This window comes from Poromitra crassiceps (assembly GCF_964638095.1).
Source record: "Poromitra crassiceps genome assembly, chromosome: 1".
NCBI classification, from domain to species: Eukaryota; Metazoa; Chordata; class Actinopteri; order Beryciformes; family Melamphaidae; genus Poromitra; species Poromitra crassiceps.
In genome coordinates this window covers 69,271,958-69,295,547 of record NC_139623.1, presented here as the reverse complement: position 1 = coordinate 69,295,547, position 23,590 = coordinate 69,271,958, and the positions used below count along the sequence as shown (strand labels likewise).

The window sequence follows — 23,590 nt, the reverse complement described above, 5'->3', positions numbered from 1 at the left end:
GTGTTATACTTGAAAACCATGTCTTTGCTCCCTTATGTGTTCACAATTACAACAAATCTGTATGGTTTATCTGTTGGCATTAAACCGTGGTATTTCCTTGGGTGATATTCCATATTTGTCATTAAACCTAGCTGTTCACATAAATTTGCAATGATGATCGACCACGTGAGATATCACAAGTAGCCTACTTTTATTAAAAAATAAAATGCAAAGATAGGTTTCCTTCTCTAACTATTGGTGCGTTCACAAAATATTTACACGAGATTTTTTTTATAAATAATAATCAATAACGTGGATAATGATGACATCTGCAGCTGCTGGACGAGAGACAGAAGAAACTACGAACGAAGATTGGAGCAGAGGACATTGACTACAGAGAAACTTAACCGACCAGCACTCTGCTTCAATCAATGAATGCTTATAAATAAACCATACACATGAGAATTACCGTTAACGTTACAGCATTTAATAACATAAATATGGTGATATCTGGTGGTCTGAAATTACTCTCTATCTACAGTAGGGTAACTGGCTCCTATTGTGTCTTATTATTGTAACGTTTGAATCAGCGTTTCATAACTATAATAGCCTAATGTTACTGTAGCCTGGATGACGTCAGCTAATGCTACCCAGCCTTCCAGCGTTTATCTTCCATAATGCATTAAATCATAATCACAATGCGAAGACATTAGCTGATCACCACAGAGCTGCACAGACAAGTTTATCAGATAATTTCGCCGTAAAATGTGTCCAGGTGATCAGCTCTGAAGCCCCGGCTTGTATGGTCCGCTAAAATCCGATTTCGATATAGGTGTTATTTTGATCAATATTGTATAGCTGGCTAGACAGAGGAGTTTATCTGGAATCAGTGTGACAAGATCCCTGCTGCTAGCTTGTCTGCCTTTCTGTGTCAGAGTATCTAGCTACATTATCTGCATTACATGCTACACCATGCAAATATATTTCGATATAATTCAAACAATTAGCCCACTGTACTACTGGACTGTGTATTGCTGTGAATAAGTTAGATTTGATTGTGTAAAGTGTTACATGTTATATTTTTAACTGAGCTTTGCAGAATTACCTCAACACAATTGTGTTGTGTATCAGCTTTAAATATCCAATATATACAGCATTAAACAAACGACCAGCAGCATTCAAATGTGCAAAAACGTTATATTTATTGAAATGTGGTGATCTCATGTCACATTACATAATGTTATGCCCAAATGGTCTACTGCCCAGAAGCGTCACTTTACATGTTTGGTAGGGAATTATTTTAATTATGTTAAACCAGCGTTTATCTTCCATAATGCATTAAATCATAATCACAATGCTATGAAGACATTAGCTGATCACCACAGAGCAGCACAGACAAGTTTATCAGATAATTTCGCCATAAAATGTGTCCAGGTGATCAGCTCTGAAGCCCTGGCTTGTATGGTCCGCTAAAATCCGATTTCGATAACGCTAGGTGTTATTTTGATCAACAGACCTCAACCTCAACAGCTGTTTTCACTTGAATTTCCTCACGTAGTTGCATAGCCATATAGCTAGCCAGCTAGTAGCTAGCTCGGGAGCTATGCTTTAGAGAGGCCAAATGCTAACGGCTAGGTAGTGCTAAGCCGCTGCAGCTGTTACACGTCATTGACAAAGACGCACTCTCTGATTGGCCGATCACGGCAGGACTGATGTTGGCAGTCACGCCGTCACTCATTGGCTGCGGGTCTGCGGGAGTCTTTAAACCGCCGCGGAAATCGTTCTGAATGGCCCGTTCGCTAGACGATAGTGACTGGGAACTGAGAGAGCAGGTCACGTGGTGGCTGGGTTTACCTAGGCTACCCCTTCACCAAAACATGCAATATCCTGGTTGCTAATGTGGTGCCTCCTCTGGTCGTTCGGAGGGAGGGGAACTGGTTGGAATAGCGTGAACCTCCCACATGCTATGTCCTACCGGTGAAGCTTCCCCTGTCAGGTGAAAAGAAGCGGCTGGCTAACTGCCCATGTCTCGGAGGAAGCATGGAGCCAGTTTCGGCTCTCCCCAGATCGGCAGAGGGTGGAGCAGCAACCAGGATAAATAAATTAAATTAGCACTAATGGGGGATAAAAATGGGATAAAAAAATCGGGGGGCGGGGGAGGAGACCTCCACACTTTCATGTAGATTTCTTGTTTGTCTACAACTGACAAAATGTCCACTGTCTCTGAAAATTATTACATTTTTGTCCATTTCAGATTGCTTTGTATATTTGGGACGAAGGAAATGGCCCAAAGCTTACAGCAGTTCCGGAGTTTTGTACACAGCAGAGAGATGGCTGTGCTACCACATTTACAACTTACCTGCCAAACTGTGTATGTACAGCTTTCATTTATTTACTTTGAAATGGCTAGACTTCTGGGAAAATTACATTTAAACGACTAAGGGCTTGTTAGACGCTCTCTGCGTAAAACGGCAAACTTTTGTTGCGGCTTGGCCTTTAAATCCACGTTCATACGACAACGTTGTGATAACGATCCTTGTAGCAGACGGATCCGCAAAAATAATTGCGAAACGACAGGAGGAAAGGAGTTCTCGCACGACAAAGACTATTTGCAAAGCCCAGGTGACCTCAAAGCTCAAAGCCACCCAAGGAAAATACAGACAAGCGGGGGACTCTGGACGGCAGAGTGGCCACGGATGTGTCCTTCTAATATTTTCTGAGTTACGCAAGGAAATATAGGGTGGGTCAGCCACACGCACCATAGAGGATGGACGGGCAGACATCAAACAGCTGATATGCCGGTCGCCATTGCTGTTGTTCTTCTTCTATTTGTGCATGCCTATTAGGCTGAAAACGTAATAGCCATGTGCAAGTCAAGTCCATTACATTGCATCTACTTGATGCTGTCCCCAGGCTGTGTGTTTGTTGTGTGATACAGTATGCCTGTGTATATTGGTGTTGCCATGCTTGTCATTGTGTACTATTGTATACCATGCACAATATGGATTATAACCTACTTTTGATTGCAGATGGCTGTTGTTTCTCCTCTCTGCTTCAGGGAGATCCAGTGAACAAGGAAGACATATTTGTTGCTGTGAAAACTTGCCAAAAGTTCCACTCCCAGCGAGGTGTGTGTGTGTGTGTGTGTGTGTGTGTGTGTGTGTGTGTGTGTGTGTGTGTGTGTGTGTGTGTGTGTGTGTGTGTGTGTGTGTGTGTGTGTGTGTGTGTGTTTGTGTGTGTGTGTGTTATGTTATGTTATGTTATGTTATGTTATGTTATGTTATGTTATATTTGGGGGGCATAGTTGATCGACTATTCAAACACTTTCATTCATTCTAAAGTTTTAAGTTTCGTTAAAGAGCATGATGCAGCACCACTTTGCATTAATATGTGGGACTTTTATATAGCAATCAGGATTCTCTTATGTTTTTAGTTTTTCCCCCACACACACAGCTGCATCTAGACTGGTTTTTGTGAAACATCTGCCACACGCACATACAAACCCTCAAATCTAGCAATAACACCTGTGACGATTTCAATACACAATAATTTATAAATGTTCCCTGGGAACATTACCTCCGTACGCCGACCGTCTGTCTTGGTCTGTTCTGCCCGTCGAGAGGCCGCTCACTACAGTTACATCATCTCCACTCTGCAGCTAAAACTCCTCCCCTCTGTAGCTGAAACTGCTCTCCTCTTGAGCTCCAGAGTGCCACTTGTGTCCATCTCCGACGATAAAGTTATCCGCCTCAGACTATTCTGCAGCCGGCTTACACGAGCTGAGATGGTCGGTCCCAAAATTATCTTTGCAAATAGGCGTTATTTTGAAAAACCAATTGCATATTGGGGGTCAACTAGTTTTTACTACTAGTTACGTTTGACTACTGAAACTATAAAGTGCCATATTAACCATAGATAGAGCCTGAACTAAACAGAAAGTAAACAGTTGCCTTTGGGGGGAAAATGGAGCGGAGTTTTCTTTTTCTCCCGTCAATGCCGAAATGCATTCAGTTTTCTTTCCCCCTCTGTATCTATATCTTTATCCTCACTATTTCTCTCTCCTAGTGCCGGTGGTGAAGGCAACCTGGGAGAAAGATGCTGCGTTTCTGGAGTACTACAGTGATGTCACTGATACCTCCATACCCACAATCCACCTGGGAGTGCCCAACACTGAGAGAGGTTAGTTGATCAGCAACAAGTAGATTGATTCTTATATCAACAACAACATGTGCTTCATCATTTATGAACATTGTCCAAATGGAAGAGATGGATTTGCAATTTAAAATGTTGCAGTGTGCCTGCCTGGAGGCATTATTAAAATTAAGTATTTTAAAAGTGCTGCAGACACTTGATTGTCTTGCTCGACTGTATTAAAAAGTCATTACCTGAGAACAGAAGATGAAAAAGTCTGCACCCCAGAATGAGATCAAGATAACATCCACTCAGTCTAAATACCTAGCGGCTGTGTCCAATGTAGCAGCCCTTTTATGGATGCAAATCTGTAGACATAAGTGTCATATACACTTATGTCATATACACTGCTGCTAGCCACCACCACCAGCGACCCAGGACGAATTGCGGCACCACACAGCAACAGAGGGAGACCGATATTCCAGCGATTGGACCAGGCCACTCCAGCAGCTCCTGCCAGACCAGCTAACAGCTAGCCACCATCCAGTGGTTAGCCAAAAACATCCCTGTTGGCCTCTAGTCAAGGATGGCTTGTCTGACAGTTTCTTTCTTTTATCGTTTTATCCTTTGACTCTTTCTTTGACCCCTTCTGGAACCGAGAACTTCTACTCCATCCACAAATCTGCCTTTCCATGAATACAAACTATCATCTGGGGTGAGTGAGTGTTCCCTGTAAGGGTTCCAGCATTTTATTTGATAATTTTAGCTTTATTTTAGTGTCTGTTTTTTCTCGCTTGTTTAATTTTAATCTTGCCGGCTTTGCACAAGCCCCAGCCAAGACTGTTTTTTATGTCCTGGTAAATCTCTGCCTGTCTCGGACTATGCACAAACGGACTCTAGGAGGAATCACTCGTTTTCTATGGCAAGAAATAAATGTTTAGTTCTTCTTTTGCTTTTGCATTCCTGAGGCAGAGCCGATTCCTGTTTTTATGTCAAAAGGTTACATTGTACAGTATGCACCTGAACGATCGCAGCTTGTTGTCTAAGATCGACGAAATACGTGTGCTGGCTATCAAAAGAAACCTGGCTTGACCCCTCCATCAGGGACACGAAATAGAAAACTTTTAAATTATTTGTAAGGATAGAAATAGATGAGGAGGAGGTGTTTGAATTTATGTTAGGTCTGATATGTTATAATGTAAGAACTGAGCTAAACGCCAAAAACGTAGAAGCCGTTTGGATAGAAATGTTACTTCTAAAAGTAAACCTATACTGATTGGTGCCGTATATAGACTGCCAAATCAGAATAACTTTATTGAAACACTGGAAACTGTGCTAGCTGTAAGGATTTTTTTAGCAGTGAGGTAATTCTATTGGGTGACGTGAACATACATTTTTTGAATGAAATTAATTCTCTGTCAAATTTCCTGAAGACATGGGGCTCTATCGTTGCAACGGCCTTAAAACAGCGCTTAGCGCCCGGCGCAGCTCATATTAGTGGGCGTGGACCGGCGCACTCGATATTTTCATGTCGGCGCTACACGCGGCCTTAAGCATTATAACCACGCCTTTTAAGCGTAGAATTATTCACAACTGTGCTCAACTCTATTGCAGCGGATTGGGCGTGATCAACCCTTCCGCGGGCAACGTTGCAGACAGAGTAGGAAGGCTGATCCGTGAGCGGCTGCTTCTGGGACGCGGGTCGGGGTCGTAATCGGCCTCGGCTGGGTCTACTGGGCGAGGGTGTATGATGTTGTCAGACCCGAAACACCCCACGACCCCAATCAACATCACTGATGACGCGTCCCAGCGCATGCTGTAGCATGTATACTGAAACCTACAATCCTGGCTCCCCCTGGCCAGTGACACTTAGGAATAGACTAGGTGACAACCAAGTATAGTTTGGTGACAAGCTGGAGAGACAGTTGACGGTCGGAGAGACGGCATCCGGTACGGGATGGGTTTTAGCACCCCAGCCTGGCTCCCTCGTGAGGGAGAAATCCACAAACGCTACGGATCAGCCTCCTGAAAATCTGCGTAAACATCGGCGCGGCCTGGGGTCCTTCAGGCTAGAGCGAGGTGCTCGCCGCAGCTGCATGACGTGCAGCGCACAGGCCTCCTTGAGGCATCCTCCCTGCCCATGGTACGGCATGGTAGGATTGCCTTTTGCCACAGGAGGTTCTTGTGAGACGAAGGAGGTGCCCGGCCTGGAATCACCCCACAGGGCCTTAGACCTCCATGCACTGAAGGTCTTACAATACTGCGGTGTAGCACTAAACTCTATTGCAGCGGATTGGGCGTGATCAACCCTTCCGCGGGCAACGTTGCAGACAGAGTAGGAAGGCTGATCCGTGAGCGGCTGCTTCTGGGACGCGGGTCGGGGTCGTAATCAGCCTCGGCTGGGTCTACTGGGCGAGGGTGTATGATGTTGTCAGACCCGAAACACCCCACGACCCCAGTCAACATCACTGATGACGCGTCCCAGCGCATGCTGTAGCATGTATACTGAAACCTCATTGGTGAACTGCAGTTACTCAATGACATTCTTCCTTTCGAAGCTCCGATCCACTCGAGCCATGTCCGGGTTTTGGCTGCATGCTGTCATCTCTTCATGCCAATTTGGATATCTCAGCACATCACAGATCATAGCCTGAATAAAACAATTCAACCTACAGCCAGGCAAATACAGATCTGTTCAGCAGGGCTGATGCGGTCTCCCTGTAGCCTACAATATAGAACATTAACTATCGGTCACATTCCTGATACCATCCAATTCCATGATCTTTATGTTGTAAACACATAACTTTCACAATAGTGAACAAGCACCCCCACATTCAGGGCAGGTAGTTTTATAACTTGTAGACGACCTGCTGCACAGGCTAAATTATGCACATAAATATAGCCTACATTATGTAAAGTCATTGCATAAATGTGTTTTTATTGTAAAAGTATGTGTGAAGTAACTGGGGCTCGAGCGCCACCATTGTCTCTCTGCCCTAACTCTCGCTGTCAGAGTATGCTTTCATGGTTCACAGTCCTTTCGCCGCCATTGCTCCTTCTCCCGTCTCTATGACCTGACCCATGTGATCACAACTGACCAATAGTAGACGAGAGCATGTGATCTCAAATAACCAATAAAGAATGACTACATTTAGCTGACAGCAGTCTCCAAAGCAGCCACTAGGAGGTGCTAAATGTTCTTTACTTACATAACATCACAGTATTGGTTAATCAACAAGCTCATTTAGCATTTTTTCCATTCCCGTAGTGATGACAGCAGTATCATACAGTTTGTAGACAACCACCAAGTAGGAACAACACAGGCAGAACTAGTGTTTTCAGATGGTAAAGAAAAGTACAATGGTATTGTATGTGATTTGTATTTTTATTTTTATAATCCATATGATGTGAGAAGCAGCTGGCCCCCCAGTCATTTCACATGATCTAATCTGGCCCCCATTCAAAAGAGTTTGGACACCCCTGGCCTAGGTACTCAATTCTTGCCCTGGAGGTCCGGTGTCCTGCAGGTTTGAGTTCCTCCCTGGTGGTTATTGAACCACACCTGAGGTGATTATCAAAACAAAGAATGCAAGTGGATGACTTGTGGAGAAAGTTCTTCCCAGGATGTCTTGGGGAAAACAATTTTCTCATCATGAAAGTAATCATTTCTTACAGGTTCAAATTAACTGTGTGCTTGACGTGATGTATGCAATCAGTTAAGATGCACATTTTCCCAGATGTTTCCACCTGAACTCAAAGACCAGAATTGAACAATATTGTATTATTCACCCATACAGTATGTGACCACGTGACAAGTTTGTACCTACACTCTACTAGCTGTCACTTGTTTGCTCTGAGCAGAGATGCTCACAAGTAATTTTTTGCAAGTCCAAGTCAAGTCTCAAGTCTTTGAGCTCAAGTCCAAGTCAAGTCTGAAGTCTCTTATGGATGAGTGTTCTATCATCTGCTGCATGCCATCTGGTCTGCTTAGAACACTACATAGCTAAAACTAAGGAATTCAAAGCATGTACTGTATTATCCTCACTCCTTTATCTATTAGCATACAGTATCAGCATTGATTGGATGACATCACTATAGAGTTACTTAATGTTAATGCACCAAAATAAATTTTAATAAAAAATAAAGATTGTGGGAGGTACGGTGGTGCTGTGGTAAGCACTATCGCCTCACAGCTCGAAGGTCGTGGGTTCGATTCCCACCTGGGACGATGTGAACGCTGAAGGAATGCGTGCCCGTCCGCATGTCCTCGAGTGGCCACCGCCCGGGTGGGGTCGTCAAAAGGGCCTTTCTGTGTGGAGTTTGCATGTTCTCCCCGTGCCTCCCGGGGGTTTCCTTCATATAGGAACCCCCTTCACAAAAACATGCAATACCCTGGTTGCTAATGTGGTTCCTCCTCTGGTCGTTAAGGGCGCATGTTCAGAGGGAGGGGAACTGGTTGGAATAGTGTAAACCTCCCACGTGCTATGTCCTACCGGTGAAGCTTCCTCTGTCAGGTGAAAAGAAGCGGCTGGCTGACTGCCCATGTCTTGGAGGAAGCATGGAGCCAGTCTCGGCTCTCCCCAGATCGGCAGAGGATGGAGTAGCAACCAGGACAGAGAAATCAAGTGAGCACTAATGGGGGATAAAATGGGATAAAAAATCGGGGGGAAAAAATAAAAATAAATAAAGATTGTTCACGTCCCAAACCTCAAGTCCAAGTCAAGTCTCAAGTCTTTGAGGACGAGTCTCAAGTCAAGTCTCAAGTCACTGTGAGTGAGACTTAAGTGCGACTCAAGTCCAAGTCTCAAGTCCAAGTCCCCATCTCTGGCTCTGAGGCATGGTGTTGTGAATGATACTGTATATCAGAGGATGGCACATACCAGACGGTTGTCTCACTTGTCTCTGTGATCCACACACACATTCTCATTTGTCGAGCTTTCTTTGTCTTTCTCTTCGGCAGGGCATTGTGGGAAGACACTTGCCATCTTGAAGCGGTTCCTGAGTAATGCCGTGCCAAAGGCTGACTGGCTACTCATTGTTGATGATGATACACTCATCAGGTAACGCTTGTGCCAGAGTTAGCTTGTGTTTGACTTACTACTTCTGGAAAACTATAATATATTTGAATAATTTAATGGAACAAAAACAAAATCAGGAAATTCTTCTCACTGTGTGTGTGTGTGTGTGTGTGTGTGTGTGTGTGTGTGTGTGTGTGTGTGTGTGTGTGTTACTGTTTATCCTTCTGTCTGTTGATCTGTCCATCTGTAGTTTACCCAGGTTGCTGAGACTGCTGCGTTGCTATGACCCCAGGGAAGCATTGAGCCTGGGGGAGAGATACGGCTACGGCTTGGTTCACAACGGATACAGCTACACCACAGGAGGAGGCGGGTGAGGCAGTGGGATGGTGGTGGTGGTGACATAGGGTGGGTAGGCAGTGATGTCGTGGTCAAATCAAATGTATGAAAACTCCAGTGGGCCGTGAGCTATGGTGGTGCAGTGGTAAGCGCTGTCGCCTCACAGCTCGAAGGTCCTGGGTTCGATTCTCACCTGGGATGCTGTGGGCGCTGAAGTTGTGACCCCCCCCATATCTTCAGTGCCTACTGCCCAGGTGGGCTATCTCGTCGAAAGGGCCTTTCTGTGTGGAGTTTGCATGTTCTCCCCGTACCCCCCAGGGGGTTCCTCCGTACATAACCCCCCACTAAAAACATGCAGAAGATCGTCATCCGACCAGTGATGACAACATCTGAAGTTGGTCCAATGATGGTCCAATGAAGGTCCCCGGGCGCTGGAAAGAAATCGCGACCACTGCTCCTGGCCTGCCCCCTGGAGGAAAGGACAAGCCTGGATGGGTCAAATGCAGAGGACATATTTCACAGGCCACCGTCAGCATGAGTGTGTGTAGTGGCCGCATGCATGTGTTGTAGTGTTCGTGTGACAATAAAGACGGGCTGCCGTCTGAAATTGTGTTTTTTTCTATTGTGAGCGTAATAGAGGGAGCAAGAGCTCAAAGGACATAAAGGACAGTTACATCATTCTCATGGCTGTGCAATTATCCAGGTAGCATTTGCTCACCCGAGGCCACAAAAGGGATAAAGGTTGTTGAAAATATCTTCAGCTGCTCTGAATCCTCCCTGCTCCTCCCTACGGTTGTGCAACAGTCTCTGCTCCTCCCTACAGCTATGCAACAGTCTCTCTGCTCCTCCCTACGGTTGTGCAACAGTCTCTCTGCTCCTCCCTACGGCTGTGCAACAGTCTCTCTGCTCCTCCCTACGGTTGTGCAACAGTCTCTCTGCTCCTCCCTATGGCTGTGCAACAGTCTCTCTGCTCCTCCCTATGGCTGTGCAACAGTCTCTCTGCTCCTCCCTACGGTTGTGCAACAGTCTCTCTGCTCCTCCCTATGGCTGTGCAACAGTCTCTCTGCTCCTCCCTATGGCTGTGCAACAGTCTCTCTGCTCCTCCCTACGGTTGTGCAACAGTCTCTCTGCTCCTCCCTATGGCTGTGCAACAGTCTCTCTGCTCCTCCCTACGGTTGTGCAACAGTCTCTCTGCTCCTCCCTATGGCTGTGCAACAGTCTCTCTGCTCCTCCCTATGGCTGTGCAGCAGTCTCTGCTCCTCCCTATGGCTGTGCAGCAGTCTCTCTGCTCCTCCCTATGGCTGTGCAACAGTCTCTCTGCTCCTCCCTATGGCTGTGCAACAGTCTCTCTGCTCCTCCCTATGGTTGTGCAACAGTCTCTCTGCTCCTCCCTACGGCTGTGCAACAGTCTCTCTGCTCCTCCCTATGGCTGTGCAACAGTCTCTCTGCTCCTCCCTACGGTTGTGCAACAGTCTCTCTGCTCCTCCCTATGGCTGTGCAACAGTCTCTCTGCTCCTCCCCACGGTTGTGCAACAGTCTCTCTGCTCCTCCCTATGGCTGTGCAACAGTCTCTCTGCTCCTCCCTATGGCTGTGCAACAGTCTCTCTGCTCCTCCCTACAGCTGTGCAACAGTCTCTCTGCTCCTCCCTACGGCTGTGCAACAGTCTCTCTGCTCCTCCCTACGGTTGTGCAACAGTCTCTCTGCTCCTCCCTATGGCTGTGCAACAGTCTCTCTGCTCCTCCCTATGGCTGTGCAACAGTCTCTCTGCTCCTCCCTACGGTTGTGCAACAGTCTCTCTGCTCCTCCCTATGGCTGTGCAACAGTCTCTCTGCTCCTCCCTATGGCTGTGCAGCAGTCTCTGCTCCTCCCTATGGCTGTGCAGCAGTCTCTCTGCTCCTCCCTATGGCTGTGCAACAGTCTCTCTGCTCCTCCCTATGGCTGTGCAACAGTCTCTCTGCTCCTCCCTATGGCTGTGCAACAGTCTCTCTGCTCCTCCCTATGGTTGTGCAACAGTCTCTCTGCTCCTCCCTACGGCTGTGCAACAGTCTCTCTGCTCCTCCCTATGGCTGTGCAACAGTCTCTCTGCTCCTCCCTACGGTTGTGCAACAGTCTCTCTGCTCCTCCCTATGGCTGTGCAACAGTCTCTCTGCTCCTCCCTACGGTTGTGCAACAGTCTCTCTGCTCCTCCCTATGGCTGTGCAACAGTCTCTCTGCTCCTCCCTATGGCTGTGCAACAGTCTCTCTGCTCCTCCCTACAGCTGTGCAACAGTCTCTCTGCTCCTCCCTACGGCTGTGCAACAGTCTCTCTGCTCCTCCCTACGGTTGTGCAACAGTCTCTCTGCTCCTCCCTATGGCTGTGCAACAGTCTCTCTGCTCCTCCCTATGGCTGTGCAACAGTCTCTCTGCTCCTCCCTATGGCTGTGCAACAGTCTCTCTGCTCCTCCCTATGGCTGTGCAACAGTCTCTCTGCTCCTCCCTATGGCTGTGCAACAGTCTCTCTGCTCCTCCCTATGGCTGTGCAACAGTCTCTCTGCTCCTCCCTACAGCTGTGCAACAGTCTCTCTGCTCCTCCCTACAACTGTGCAACAGTCTCTCTGCTCCTCCCTATGGCTGTGCAACAGTCTCTCTGCTCCTCCCTATGGCTGTGCAACAGTCTCTCTGCTCCTCCCTATGGCTGTGCAGCAGTCTCTGCTCCTCCCTATGGCTGTGCAGCAGTCTCTGCTCCTCCCTATGGCTGTGCAGCAGTCTCTCTATGCTCCTCCCTATGGCTGTGCAACAGTCTCTCTGCTCCTCCCTATGGCTGTGCAGCAGTCTCTGCTCCTCCCTATGGCATCATCATCCCCATCCCCAAACAGCAGAAAGTGACCAGCCTAAACGACTGGCGCCCAATAGCCCTCACGCCTATAGCCAGCAAGTGCTTTGAAAGGCTAGTCATATCACAGATCCGCCCCACACTCCCCCCGGACCACGACCCGCTCCAATTTGCATACCGCCCCAACAGGAGCATGGCGGATGCAATAGCACATGTACTCCACACTGCCCTCTCACACCTGGAGGGGAAGGACACCTATGTGAGAAAGCTGTTTGTGGACTACAGCTCAGCATTCAACACCATAGTACCCTCCAGGCTGGTAAGCAAGCTCAAGGTCCTGGGACTAAACACAGCAATGTGTGACTGGATCCTGGACTTTCTGACAGACGGCTGCCAGGTGGTGAGAGTGGGCAACCTCACCTCCTCCCCACTGACCATCAGCATAGGAGCGCCCCAGGGATGCGTCTCCAGCCCCTTCTGGTATGACCTCTACACCCACGACTGCGTGGTGACTCAAATCTCTAACACCATCGTGAAGTTTGCAGATGACACAGCGGTCGTGGGGCTGATCTCCAGGGGCGACGAGACGGCCTACAGAGAGGAGGTGAAGGCCCTAGAACAGTGGTGCCAGGACAACCACCTCTCTCTGAACGTCTCCAAGACCAAGGAGATCATTGTAGACCACAGGAGGGGGGGGGGCGCACACCCCCCAATCACAATCAACGGCACAGTGGTGGAAAGGGTGGACAGCTTCAAGTACCTGGGAGTCAACATCCACCAGGACCTGACATGGGCCGGTCACACCGCCACTGTTGTCAAAAAGGCCCAACAGCGACTACACGGACTCAGGCGCCTAAAGAAATTTGGGCTAAGGCCAGAAATCCTTAGGGACTTCTCCAGAGGCACCATTGAAAGCCTGCTGACTGGCTGCTTCACCACCTGGTACGGGAACTGTATGAACATGGACCGAACATGGACCGCAGGGCGCTACGAAGAGTGAGGGGCGCGGCCCAGCACGTAACAGGATGTGAGCTGCCAGAACTGCAGGAACTATATAACCAGCGGTGCCTCAGGAGGTCCCTGAAGATCATCAAAGACACAAACCATCCCCACAACAGCCTGTTCTCCCTGTTACCCTCAGGGAGGAGATACAGGGTCCCAAAAGCACGCACAAATCGCTTGAGGGACAGTTTCTTCCCGCAGGCCACGAGACTCCTTAACATACACAAATAGTGTAGTAGCTGTATTGTACCGCACTGTAGATGCTACCATTATGTATGTCTAATGTTTGTCTAATGTATGTTTAATTAGGTATATGCTATTTGCACCTGTACGTCAAATACATCGAATTTAAAATGTTTAAGTACGTCCAAAGTATGCACATGACATGTGCACCTATGTGCAGTGAATATGCCACTCTCTCTGACTTGTCTTATCACTCTACTGCCTTATTGCTTGTTGTGTCTCTTGTTGTTTTTGCACTCATATGCCCTGTTATATTTGTATTATGTTGTAAACGGAGTTCACAGCACAAGAATTTCACACGTGATACTTGTACTACGGAGTGACAATAAAAATCTTGAATCTTGAATCTTGAATCTTGGCTGTGCAACAGTCTCTCTGCTCCTCCCTACAGTTGTGCAGCAGTCTCTCTGCACCTCCCTACAGCTGTGCAGCAGTCTCTCTGCTCCTCCCTACAGCTGTGCAGCAGTCTCTCTCCTCCTCCCTATGGTTGTGCAACAGTCTCTGACACGGGGGGACTGTCGCCAAGAGACTCATTCTTTTTTCTCTCATTTTTTCTGATGTCCCCCTCATTTTTTCCCCAATTGTACTTGGGCCAATTCCCCCCTGCTGCCCCGGTCTCTGCTCCACCCTCTGCTGCTTCCTCTGACACATGGCAGTTGCCAGCCGTGTCGTTTCACCTGACGGGGAGCTTCACTGGTAGGACATAACACGTGGGAGGATCATGCTATTCCCACCAGTTCCCTTCCACCCCAACCAGGCGCCCCGACCGAGCAGAGGAGGCACTAGTGCAGCGACCAGGACACATACCCACAATCCGGCTTCCAACCCGGCACCCGCAGACACCAGCCAATTGTGCCTGTATGGACGGCCGACCAAGCCGGAGGTAACACGTGTGTTGAAAATCTCAAGCTCAAACTCAGTAGATCAGTGCTGTGAGACCAGAGTGGGAGGAGAGATCACCTGTCACTCACCTGGGCATAGGGGAGGAGCTTGGGAAGGGCATTATATAGGAGCAGAGTGTGCTCCCTCACTCCCCTTTGTCTGCCACCATTTTGCAGCACCACCAAACCAAGAAGCAAATGTTTGCATCTCTTAGTATTTAACCTGTGAAAACCGTAAGGTGATGCCCACCAGTAAGTAGACAAGTATATACCTTTTTATGTTAACTGTGTACCTTTTTATGTCATGTTTGATTTATCCTTACCTGCTGTCATGCATCTTAGTTATATGTTTATCTTGCCTATGAACAGGCCCTGTCTGAAGTTGGAGACCAGTGTGAAACCTGTGCAGTTATTTTTACCTTAAGTTAGTGGATGCATACAAAAATGTAAGCTTATATTCCTTTGTTATTTTTATTTAGTTATGGTGGGCACATCAATGTATTAATCCTTGTTTGTTTATCATTGTACAGAAATCATCCATTCATCCATCCATCATCCATCCATTCAACCTACTGCCAAACCTACTCCAAATAAAAGGTTAAACGGCCCTTGGATCCTTGTGTTTTAATGTGCACACCAGTCAGAGGCTCTCTGATCCATCCAAACAGTTTCCACAACCAACATCTTTGAAAGTTAATTATCCCAACAATCACAGTCTTTTTCAACGTGGGTGTGAACCTACGACCCTGCGATTAAAAGGCATCCAAAATTACTTTGGCCCATCCAAAATTGAAATCCTGGTGCCATGGCTGTTTTATTGTCAATCATTATTCTATCCCAATAGATCTTCTTAGTGACATATTCTTGTTGTTTGTTGTTTAGCACATTGGTTCCCAAACTGTGGTCCGCGGGGCTCTGCCAGGGAATTGCATTATTATTATTATTATTATTAGAATCACTTATTATTAGAATCACAATTTTTAACATTTACTTTAAGAGGTTGCAGCAGGCTCCTTCTAAATGGTATCTGGTATGAAACTAGAAGACTTAAGGAATCGATAAGGAATTTTGGCAAGGGGAAAAAACATTTTCAAAGGGGTCCTCTTTTTCACAACCGTGTGTGTGTGTGTGTGTGTGTGTGTGTGTGTGTGTGTGTGTGTGTGTGTGTGTGTGTGTGTGTGTGTGTGTGTGTGTGTGTGCGTGCGTGTGCAGGATGGTGCTCAGCAGGGTAGCAGTGTCCAGGCTGGTCTCCAGTGGCTGTAGCTGCTACAGTGATGATGCTCCTGATGACATGGTGTTGGGCATGTGTCTGACTTCACTGGGCGTCCCCATCACACACAGCCCGCTGTTCCACCAGGTAGAGTATAGAATACACACAAGTACACACGTTTGTATCAATATACTTGTGAGGACATTTGTTGTCTGCAAACCCTAACCCTAAACTACCATTGGATACCGTCAATCTTGTATATCAGTGCATTCTATTTTGTACGGTCCCTGATTTTTGATAATTTTCTGATCAGAAGTCCTAGCACTGGTGGTGCACCCGTCGAAAAGTTATGGAAGGGGCTGGAATAGGAGTAGCTGTGGTGGTACTATGATGGTCAATGAAGGTGGGGGGGGGGGATCAAGCTATCTCCCATTCATTTAAGTCAGATCCATTAAGTCATATCCATTCATTAAAGGTCCCAATTCGTGCAGCTGTAACCTCTTAAAAACGTGTGTCTCTGGTCCATAAAACATGATTCTGGATTAATTTGTCGAAAATATAGCAACCCCGTTTGTTGTGAAGGAGTTGTCCCTTCCTCATCTCGTTGCATCCCAAGAATGATCTGTTTCTATAATATATTCAGAACTAACAGTTCCCATTGGCCGCTGAGGGAGAGCCCGCCCCAGGCTCCCAGCGGCCAATCAGATTAGCGTCTGTGGACCAGCACGCTAGGTTGTGTCCACAACTAACGTTAGCAACGAGCTATTGCTAACTTAACGGTTGCTACGCTAAAGAGGACATCTCAAAATGCCTAGACGTACCGAATGCACCTCCGCAGTTGCTGGATCACGTACAGTTGGCGTCGCTCCAGCTAGAAGTGTTAATTTTGTGGCTATAGACAAAATGGTGCAGGTAGCTTGTGTGAGAGAGACGCGCGCAGTATGCTTGAGGACCATCGTGACGTCCCAATACGCCGTCTGGGAAACAGACCGTTAGGGGGCGTGGCTTGAAGGAGACTGCAGGGGGAAGCTGGATAGGGACAAATCCAACTGTGGCAGTTCTGAGCTTGTGACCACTCATTACAGGGAGGGATGACAGCAGTATATGCATTTACAAGTAAAAACAGCTTTTGCACGGAATGGGACCTTTAAGTCATATCCATTCATTAAGTCATATCCATTCATTAAGTCATATCCATTCATTAAGTCATATCCATTGTGGGTTTTCGTTGTTCGTTTGGTTAACGCAGTGGGTTCCTTTCCTTACTTCCTAAGGGTCTAACTCTCTCTCTCTCTCACACACACACACACACACACACACACACACACACAGGGGCGGACTGGGATCATAATTCAGGCCGGGCATTAGATACCAAGCAGGCCAGGCCGATACGGGCCGACGCACGCGCATGCCGGCGACCTTTGGTCAGTGTGCGAAAAATGTGGGCCGTTTGAAGCCCAATTTGGGCCGTTTGAAGCCCAATCTGGGTCGTTTGAAGCCCAATTTGGGCCGTTTGAAGCCCAATTTGAGTCGTTTGAAGCCAGATTTGGGCCGTTTGAAGCCCAATTTGGGCCGAGTCCAAGTTTACAATGAGATGCACCCACTTTAAATAAAGTAATAAAACCACTAGTAAACCAGTAGGCGGCGCCTGGCCTGCTGTTCAGTGAGTGGCCTGACTGCGGGCACCAATTTTTTTTTTTTTTTTTTTTTTTTGCAGGCCAGTTCACGGGGCATTTACCCGACGTGCCCGATTATGCAGTCCGCGCCTGCACACACACACACACACACATGCACGTCATTCTCACATGTGTTTTTTTGCCAAATTGCCATAAGGTCTCACCATTACGCAGTGCCAAATGCGCAGCATGTCCCGTTAACCTTCATCACACATTGCCAATTGCTAAATATGCAACCTACAACCAAGAAAACCCTTTACAGTAAAGATCTAAAAAGCCCAGCCCAGAAAAAAGTCATGAAAATAAATAACCTTCATCCAAAAGAGTGGGCGCACACGACACTCTTACCCAATGCGCACACATTCTTATCATTTCAGCCGTCAAAACAATCTATGTGAATTTATTTACGAACTGCTAATTAGCGCAGTCTCCTTGCTAATCTGTGAGGGTTGCATCTCTATCTGGATCGTTTGATCTTTGGCTGTGTGAACACAAATGCAACAATTGCATCATTTTAGCCCCTGAATCCGAACAAAGCAAATGAGCTACATCATTATGTGAAAAAAGCATCATTCTTCCCCTATCTTCCCATCAGCCTTTTAGGAGTGCTGGCTTTCAAGGGCACCTCTGAACTTTATGAAAATGCTTTGTGGAAATCCTTTTTCATGACTTGATCACTCTAAATATCTCTTTGCTGGATTTGTAGCTTTGCGGTTTTTAAACTCCTCCATAACAATCAAATCAATGATTTGTTGAACGTTTTTTGCCCTCTGTTTTGAACACCAGTGAACAAACTCCACATAATCCTGGATTTATATATATATATATATATATATATATATATATATATATATATGTTTTATAAAATGCCAAACTTTCTGGAAATAATCCTCAGGGACCAACTCATGCTGAGCACAGCAGCCATATTGTGATGATGATTTAGGTCAGTGATACTCATGCGCCCCCTGTGTGGCCCGCGATGGAATTGCAAAAAAAAAAAAAAAATTTTTTTTTTTACAGTGCACCTGAACGCAACATGCAAGATACCCGCTGAATAAGTGTCCAAATGTTCATGTCATTCTGGTCAATACTCCACTTCTGTTATAGCATTTCAGTCTGGAATATGGAATATCGTTCAATAATCTATGATTTAGCTGCTAAATTGTCAAATACCGCCGTCTGCTTGCTACCTAGGCACTTATGTATGTACTAACTTAACCTAACTAACTATCCGGTGTGCACAACATTGTCAGACTAAACTGGCTGACACCCTAAAAACCTACAATCCGCTACAGAAAAATGTATATTGTTTGTTTATTAACTGGCCCCTGGCCTTCTATCATTTCACGAAAGTGGCCCCCGGGCAAAGCAAGTTGAGTATCCCTGATTTAGGTGATCCTCAGCAGATGATGCCTACTCCTCCTGTGCTTTTCTGACACTTTAATTGCAAAGCTCTTAAGGCCATTTCAAAGTTAACGCTACTCGCTGAAACATAACTGAAGTAATAAACTTCTTCCCCAAAGTGGCGGAACCAGATGAATGAGTTTGCTCACATCTCACACAACTCAGAAGACACACATGCCAGCACACAAGAGGTTGCACAAAGGTCTAACTCCATTAGGTGCACTTTATTCTCTTCTTCAAGCTTGTTTATCTACCCAATTATTTTTGCAACATATTTCCAATTCAAGATCTTTTAATCTCACTGATTCCTCCAACTGCACATTTCCAGAGTCCAATAGCCATGAAGACTGCAAGTGTGAGGAGGGTTTTCGGTGGACATTGTGACAGTTAGCACTCTATTATTGTTCTCCTATAATAAGAATGAGAAGTGTCCGTGTGCGTGTGTGTGAGTGAGCAGAATTTTATCCGGCCACAGCAATGCCATTTTACATGATGTGATCTCATCAGTGATGATGTCATCAGTGATGTCATCCTTCCTGGCTGAGGCTATATAAGTTCAGTGATGATGTCATCAGTGATGATGTCATCCGTGATGATGTCATCAGCAGGCGAGGCCGCGTAGTGGCTGAGCTGTGTATGCGACGCGCAGTGGGTGAGTAGCAGGGCAGGCGAGGCAGCGAGCCTAGGAATCGAGCGAGCGAGATTGCTAGTATGTATAGTTTGGAATAGAGGGGAAGACTTATGACTTATCACTTGCACTATTTCTCACTTGTACGTGAGACCCACCAGCACTTTACTCGAGGCAGGGAAACAGACCTGGTCCCCAGTCATTTTAAAACCCTAATGGGGAAGAACAGCTTCCTATACAGTGGAGCTGTTCAGTGGAATCTTTTACCTAAGGAAATTAAAGTAAGTACCTCCTTGAGTGGTTTTAAGAGGACCCTAAAGAGATTGCTCCAGACTGTTGTTTAATTTTATTATTTTATTAGTTTGATAGTTTTTATAGTTTTTATCATTTTTTTATTTTTTTTCCGTTAACTGATTGGTTCACCCCCCTGCTGCTATGTTTCTTTTAATCTTGTATTAATTTCTTACATTTTCTGTTTTAATCAGTGTTCTATGTTTTGTTTTGTTCTTGCTAGGATCATAGTCTTGCAGTATCCAGCCATAGATAGATCAATACCCCCCCCCCCCCCCCCATACAACTGTGTAACTCATATCTAATTTAATGCCTGTTTAACTGGGACTGTAAATTCATGTAAATCCACTGCCTATTTAACGCCTATTTAACTCAGCCTGTAAATCTCATGTAAGTTCATATTTATCATCCACGGAACACTTCACCACTCATGTACATATTGTATATATTTACTCGATTTGATTGCACTTGCAACTTTGTGATCGTCTTTAGTTATCTTCCTACTTCTTATCTCTGTATATTGATGTGACCGCTACGCTGCATACAGACACTAAGACAAATTCCTCATTATGTAACTTGCATACTGTGGCAATAAAAGTGATTCTGATTCTCATTCTCATTCTGATTCTAATAATGAGCCACAACTGGGCTGGTGAGCTTCAGTGCCTAGGGCCCCCTGGGGGTGTTAATCTGGTCCTGCACTCACACACACACACTCACACACTCACTCACACACACACTCTCACACAGACACATCTCCTGTTCCTGTTGTTTCAGGCGCGTCCAGCTGACTACTCCAGCGCTCTGCTCTCCCTGCAGCAGCAGCCCATCTCCTTCCACAAGCACTGGAACACAGATCCTGTGTCCGTCTACACAAACTGGCTGCAGGACACACACGCACCAGACGAACTCTAGGAAGGCACCAGACGAACTCTAGGAAGGCTGTGCTATGTACAGTGTGTGTGCGTACATGTGTGTTACTGTATCAAAAGTAAATGTGAACAAAATCATAGTCCAAAGAAGTTTAATCTTAAATTTTGTGTGTGTGTGTGTGTGTGTGTGTGTGTGTGTGTGTGTGTGTGTGTGTGTGTGTGTGTGTGTGTGTGTGTGTGTGTGTGTGTGTGTGTGTGTGTGTGTGTGTGTGTGTGTGTGTGTGTGTGTGTGTGTGTGTGTGTGTGTGTGTGTGTGTGTGTGTGTGTGTGTGTGTGTGTGTGTGTGTGTGTGTGTGTGTGTGTGTGTGTGTGTGTGAGTGAGAGCACAGCTGACTGCCAGGCCTATTGACAAGCCTGCAATTAAGTGCAGCTGCTGGGTTAGGGTTGGGGGTGTATGTTTGTGTGACTGAGTATGTGTTATATTTTGGAAATAAAAGATTTCTGGGCAAATGGACTGAATGTTTTCTTGACATCGGAGTTCATATTAAGTGCAATGAACAAAACATGCTTTTTGGCCAGCGGCCCAGCGCACACAGTGGCGCAGGCCCTATAACAGGGTTTGTCCACCCAATTTGCAAGCCCATTTGGAATCCAATTTGGAAGCCAATTTGGTCCCACTCAGAAACCATAAGACCGCTGCTGCTACCAAACTTGGTAGGTAGGTTCACAGAGTCACCTTTTACTATAAGTGGAAAAATTACACTTGTTGACCACTAGGTGGCACTATAACAGCCCTCTTTATGTTTTGGTCCATAACTTTTGAACCGTACCATCTACAATCGAAATTATTTTTAGGCCGGTGCTTGCACTGGACTATAGGAGCACGTGTGTCCCAATCGCTGCATACACGACTCCTGGCACGACTCCTGGCACCCTTTCATCAAGGTGGGCTTTTACTTTGAAATTTGTTTTATTTGACGAATGTCCGGTTTCGGACTTCCTGTCTGCCCCGATCTGATCTTGTTCAGCTTGACAGTCGTTCACGGACGCAGAGGGTCCACTCCGCGCCCATGGTCCGCGCAGAAAAATAGAAATCGATCCTGGTTTTCCGGCCAATTGGGCTCGAAATATCGATTGTGTAAAAATATCGAAATTTGTTTACTGTGTACTGTATAAACGGTTCGGTATTGGAAGTTCCCAAAGTTCGGTACCATCACTAACTGGTCGTTGTTGTGCTTTTGAAATGAAGTTGCGGGATTCATCGTCTTCACGCGACGCAACAAATAAACAAACACACATTTCCCAGTGTCTCTGCCATCGCACTGGACATCAACAGTAGCGGGAGACGTCTCCCCTTCCAGCAAATATACATGAATGTTATGTGTAACAAAGGAACATGAACATCTTACTGAGAGGCAGAGAGCTAAGCTAAGTAGCTAACAGCTGAGCTAAGTAGGCTAACTAGTGTTAGCCGATCTGAAAAGCATGTAAACAGCGGTGAGATTAGTGAGTGTCGGTGAAAGGAGGAGAGACCCGCGGGTGCTTGTGCAGAACTAGTGCATGTTGTGTACAGCGGGTAATGATCGAGCCGCTGTTATGAAGATTAAAGCGATATTCACGGAGTTGAGAGCAGACAGACAAACTCGCATTTGCATCCTCTCTCCCTCCTGCGATATTTTCTTTTGGATGATGGCGAAGGCATAACCCGCCCCTCTCTGTCTCTGATTGGCCTAGCATCAAACTTCCATCCAAACACATTTGCTTGGCTATGTCCTGCGCATCTCTTTCTACAGTCTGTGGTCAGACTCAGACAGACAGCAGTTACGCTTGCTAGCCTGCATGAAACACGCCAGTGTGTTTATGTTTTTTAATATAGTCATATATCTATGGTTTATAACGCTGCCGCTACTCTTGGCAGTGCACGTATGTAGCCTATAGACAGAGAATTGATCAAGGGTGATATAAAACAGGGTTATTTACAGGGAACTAGCAAGCATAACTGCTGTCTGTCTGACCCACTGAGTCTGACGGTCTGACCACAGTGTAGAAAGAGATGTAATAGCCAAGCGAATGTTTGGATCATGTTTGGATGGAAGTTTGACGCTAGGCCAATCAGAGGCAGAGAGGGGCGGGCTATGCCTTCGCATAGCCTTCGCCATCATCCAAAAGAAAATATCGCAGGAGGGAGAGAGGATGCAAATGCGAGTTTGCTCCAAAAAAGTTCAAAAAAATAATATCGCCTCCCTCCTGCACATGATGCATTCAGGAACCGTCGGGAAAGCGTGACATCTGTAATGTGTCACAACAAAATAAATAACCTGGGTTACCCTATGTTATCGTGTGTTACTGACAGACACACTAATAACTTTTCAGTCTGAGCCATTTTACATAGTCTATAGTGTGCTGTGCCAGGGCTGCAGTTTATATTGTTCTATTCTGTTTTCAATGAGACAGGCAAAGGACCTGTCTCAAACATTGACTGATATCACAGGTTGTTGTGAAGACTGAAGAGTGCAATTTACATGGCTATATAGTAAAGAGTGTAAAGAAAAATATTGTATTAAGAGATACATAGAGATAGCCTACATCAGTGGTTTCCAAACTTTTTGTGCCCATGGCACACCAAATGGCACGACAAAATCTCAAGGCACACCTATATAGCCTAACTCTATCAGTGCAAAATAGCCTCTATTACTCTTATCACTCTAAATGCTTTTTGATTTACTAATGTCAAATACAATTTGACAAAATATATTACTCTAGGAATTAATTAAAAACTTTGCAAAATTACTACATCAAAGCAGCAAGACACCCACTTTTTGTATAGTTTTAGGCTATATTTGCAATTGCAATAATGCAAAATCCCACACCATTTGGGAACCACTGGCCTACATTATGGCGTTGTTCTATCACAGAGAGACATTCAGTTAATATGGCATTATTCTTCTAACACAGAAACATTCAGTTAATATGGTGGTCTTCTAACACCAGAGAGACACATTTCAAAAGGTGTCCTTCAATCCCACAGTGACTGTTAAGGGTGTTACTAAACCTTGAATTTGTGAATGTGATCAACCTTGTGGACATTCTGTTTCTTATCCATTAG

At 46.0% G+C, this 23,590-nt stretch overlaps 1 protein-coding gene across 1 annotated transcript in view; it reads left to right on the top strand.

The window, feature by feature from the left end:
- The window catches only part of b3glctb (beta 3-glucosyltransferase b), a gene marked incomplete at both ends in the record, with an annotated part of 59,625 nt that extends 39,098 nt beyond the window's left edge, over positions 1-20,527 (top strand). Inside the window, 7 exons of the mRNA XM_083653821.1 lie at positions 2,234-2,350; positions 3,038-3,107; positions 4,045-4,158; positions 9,071-9,170; positions 9,379-9,498; positions 15,616-15,760; positions 20,390-20,527. Of these exons, the coding sequence (XP_083509947.1) occupies positions 2,234-2,350; positions 3,038-3,107; positions 4,045-4,158; positions 9,071-9,170; positions 9,379-9,498; positions 15,616-15,760; positions 20,390-20,527 (804 nt within the window). The remainder of the gene's footprint in view (positions 1-2,233; positions 2,351-3,037; positions 3,108-4,044; positions 4,159-9,070; positions 9,171-9,378; positions 9,499-15,615; positions 15,761-20,389) is intronic.
- Between the last annotated feature and the right edge of the window lie 3,063 nt (positions 20,528-23,590).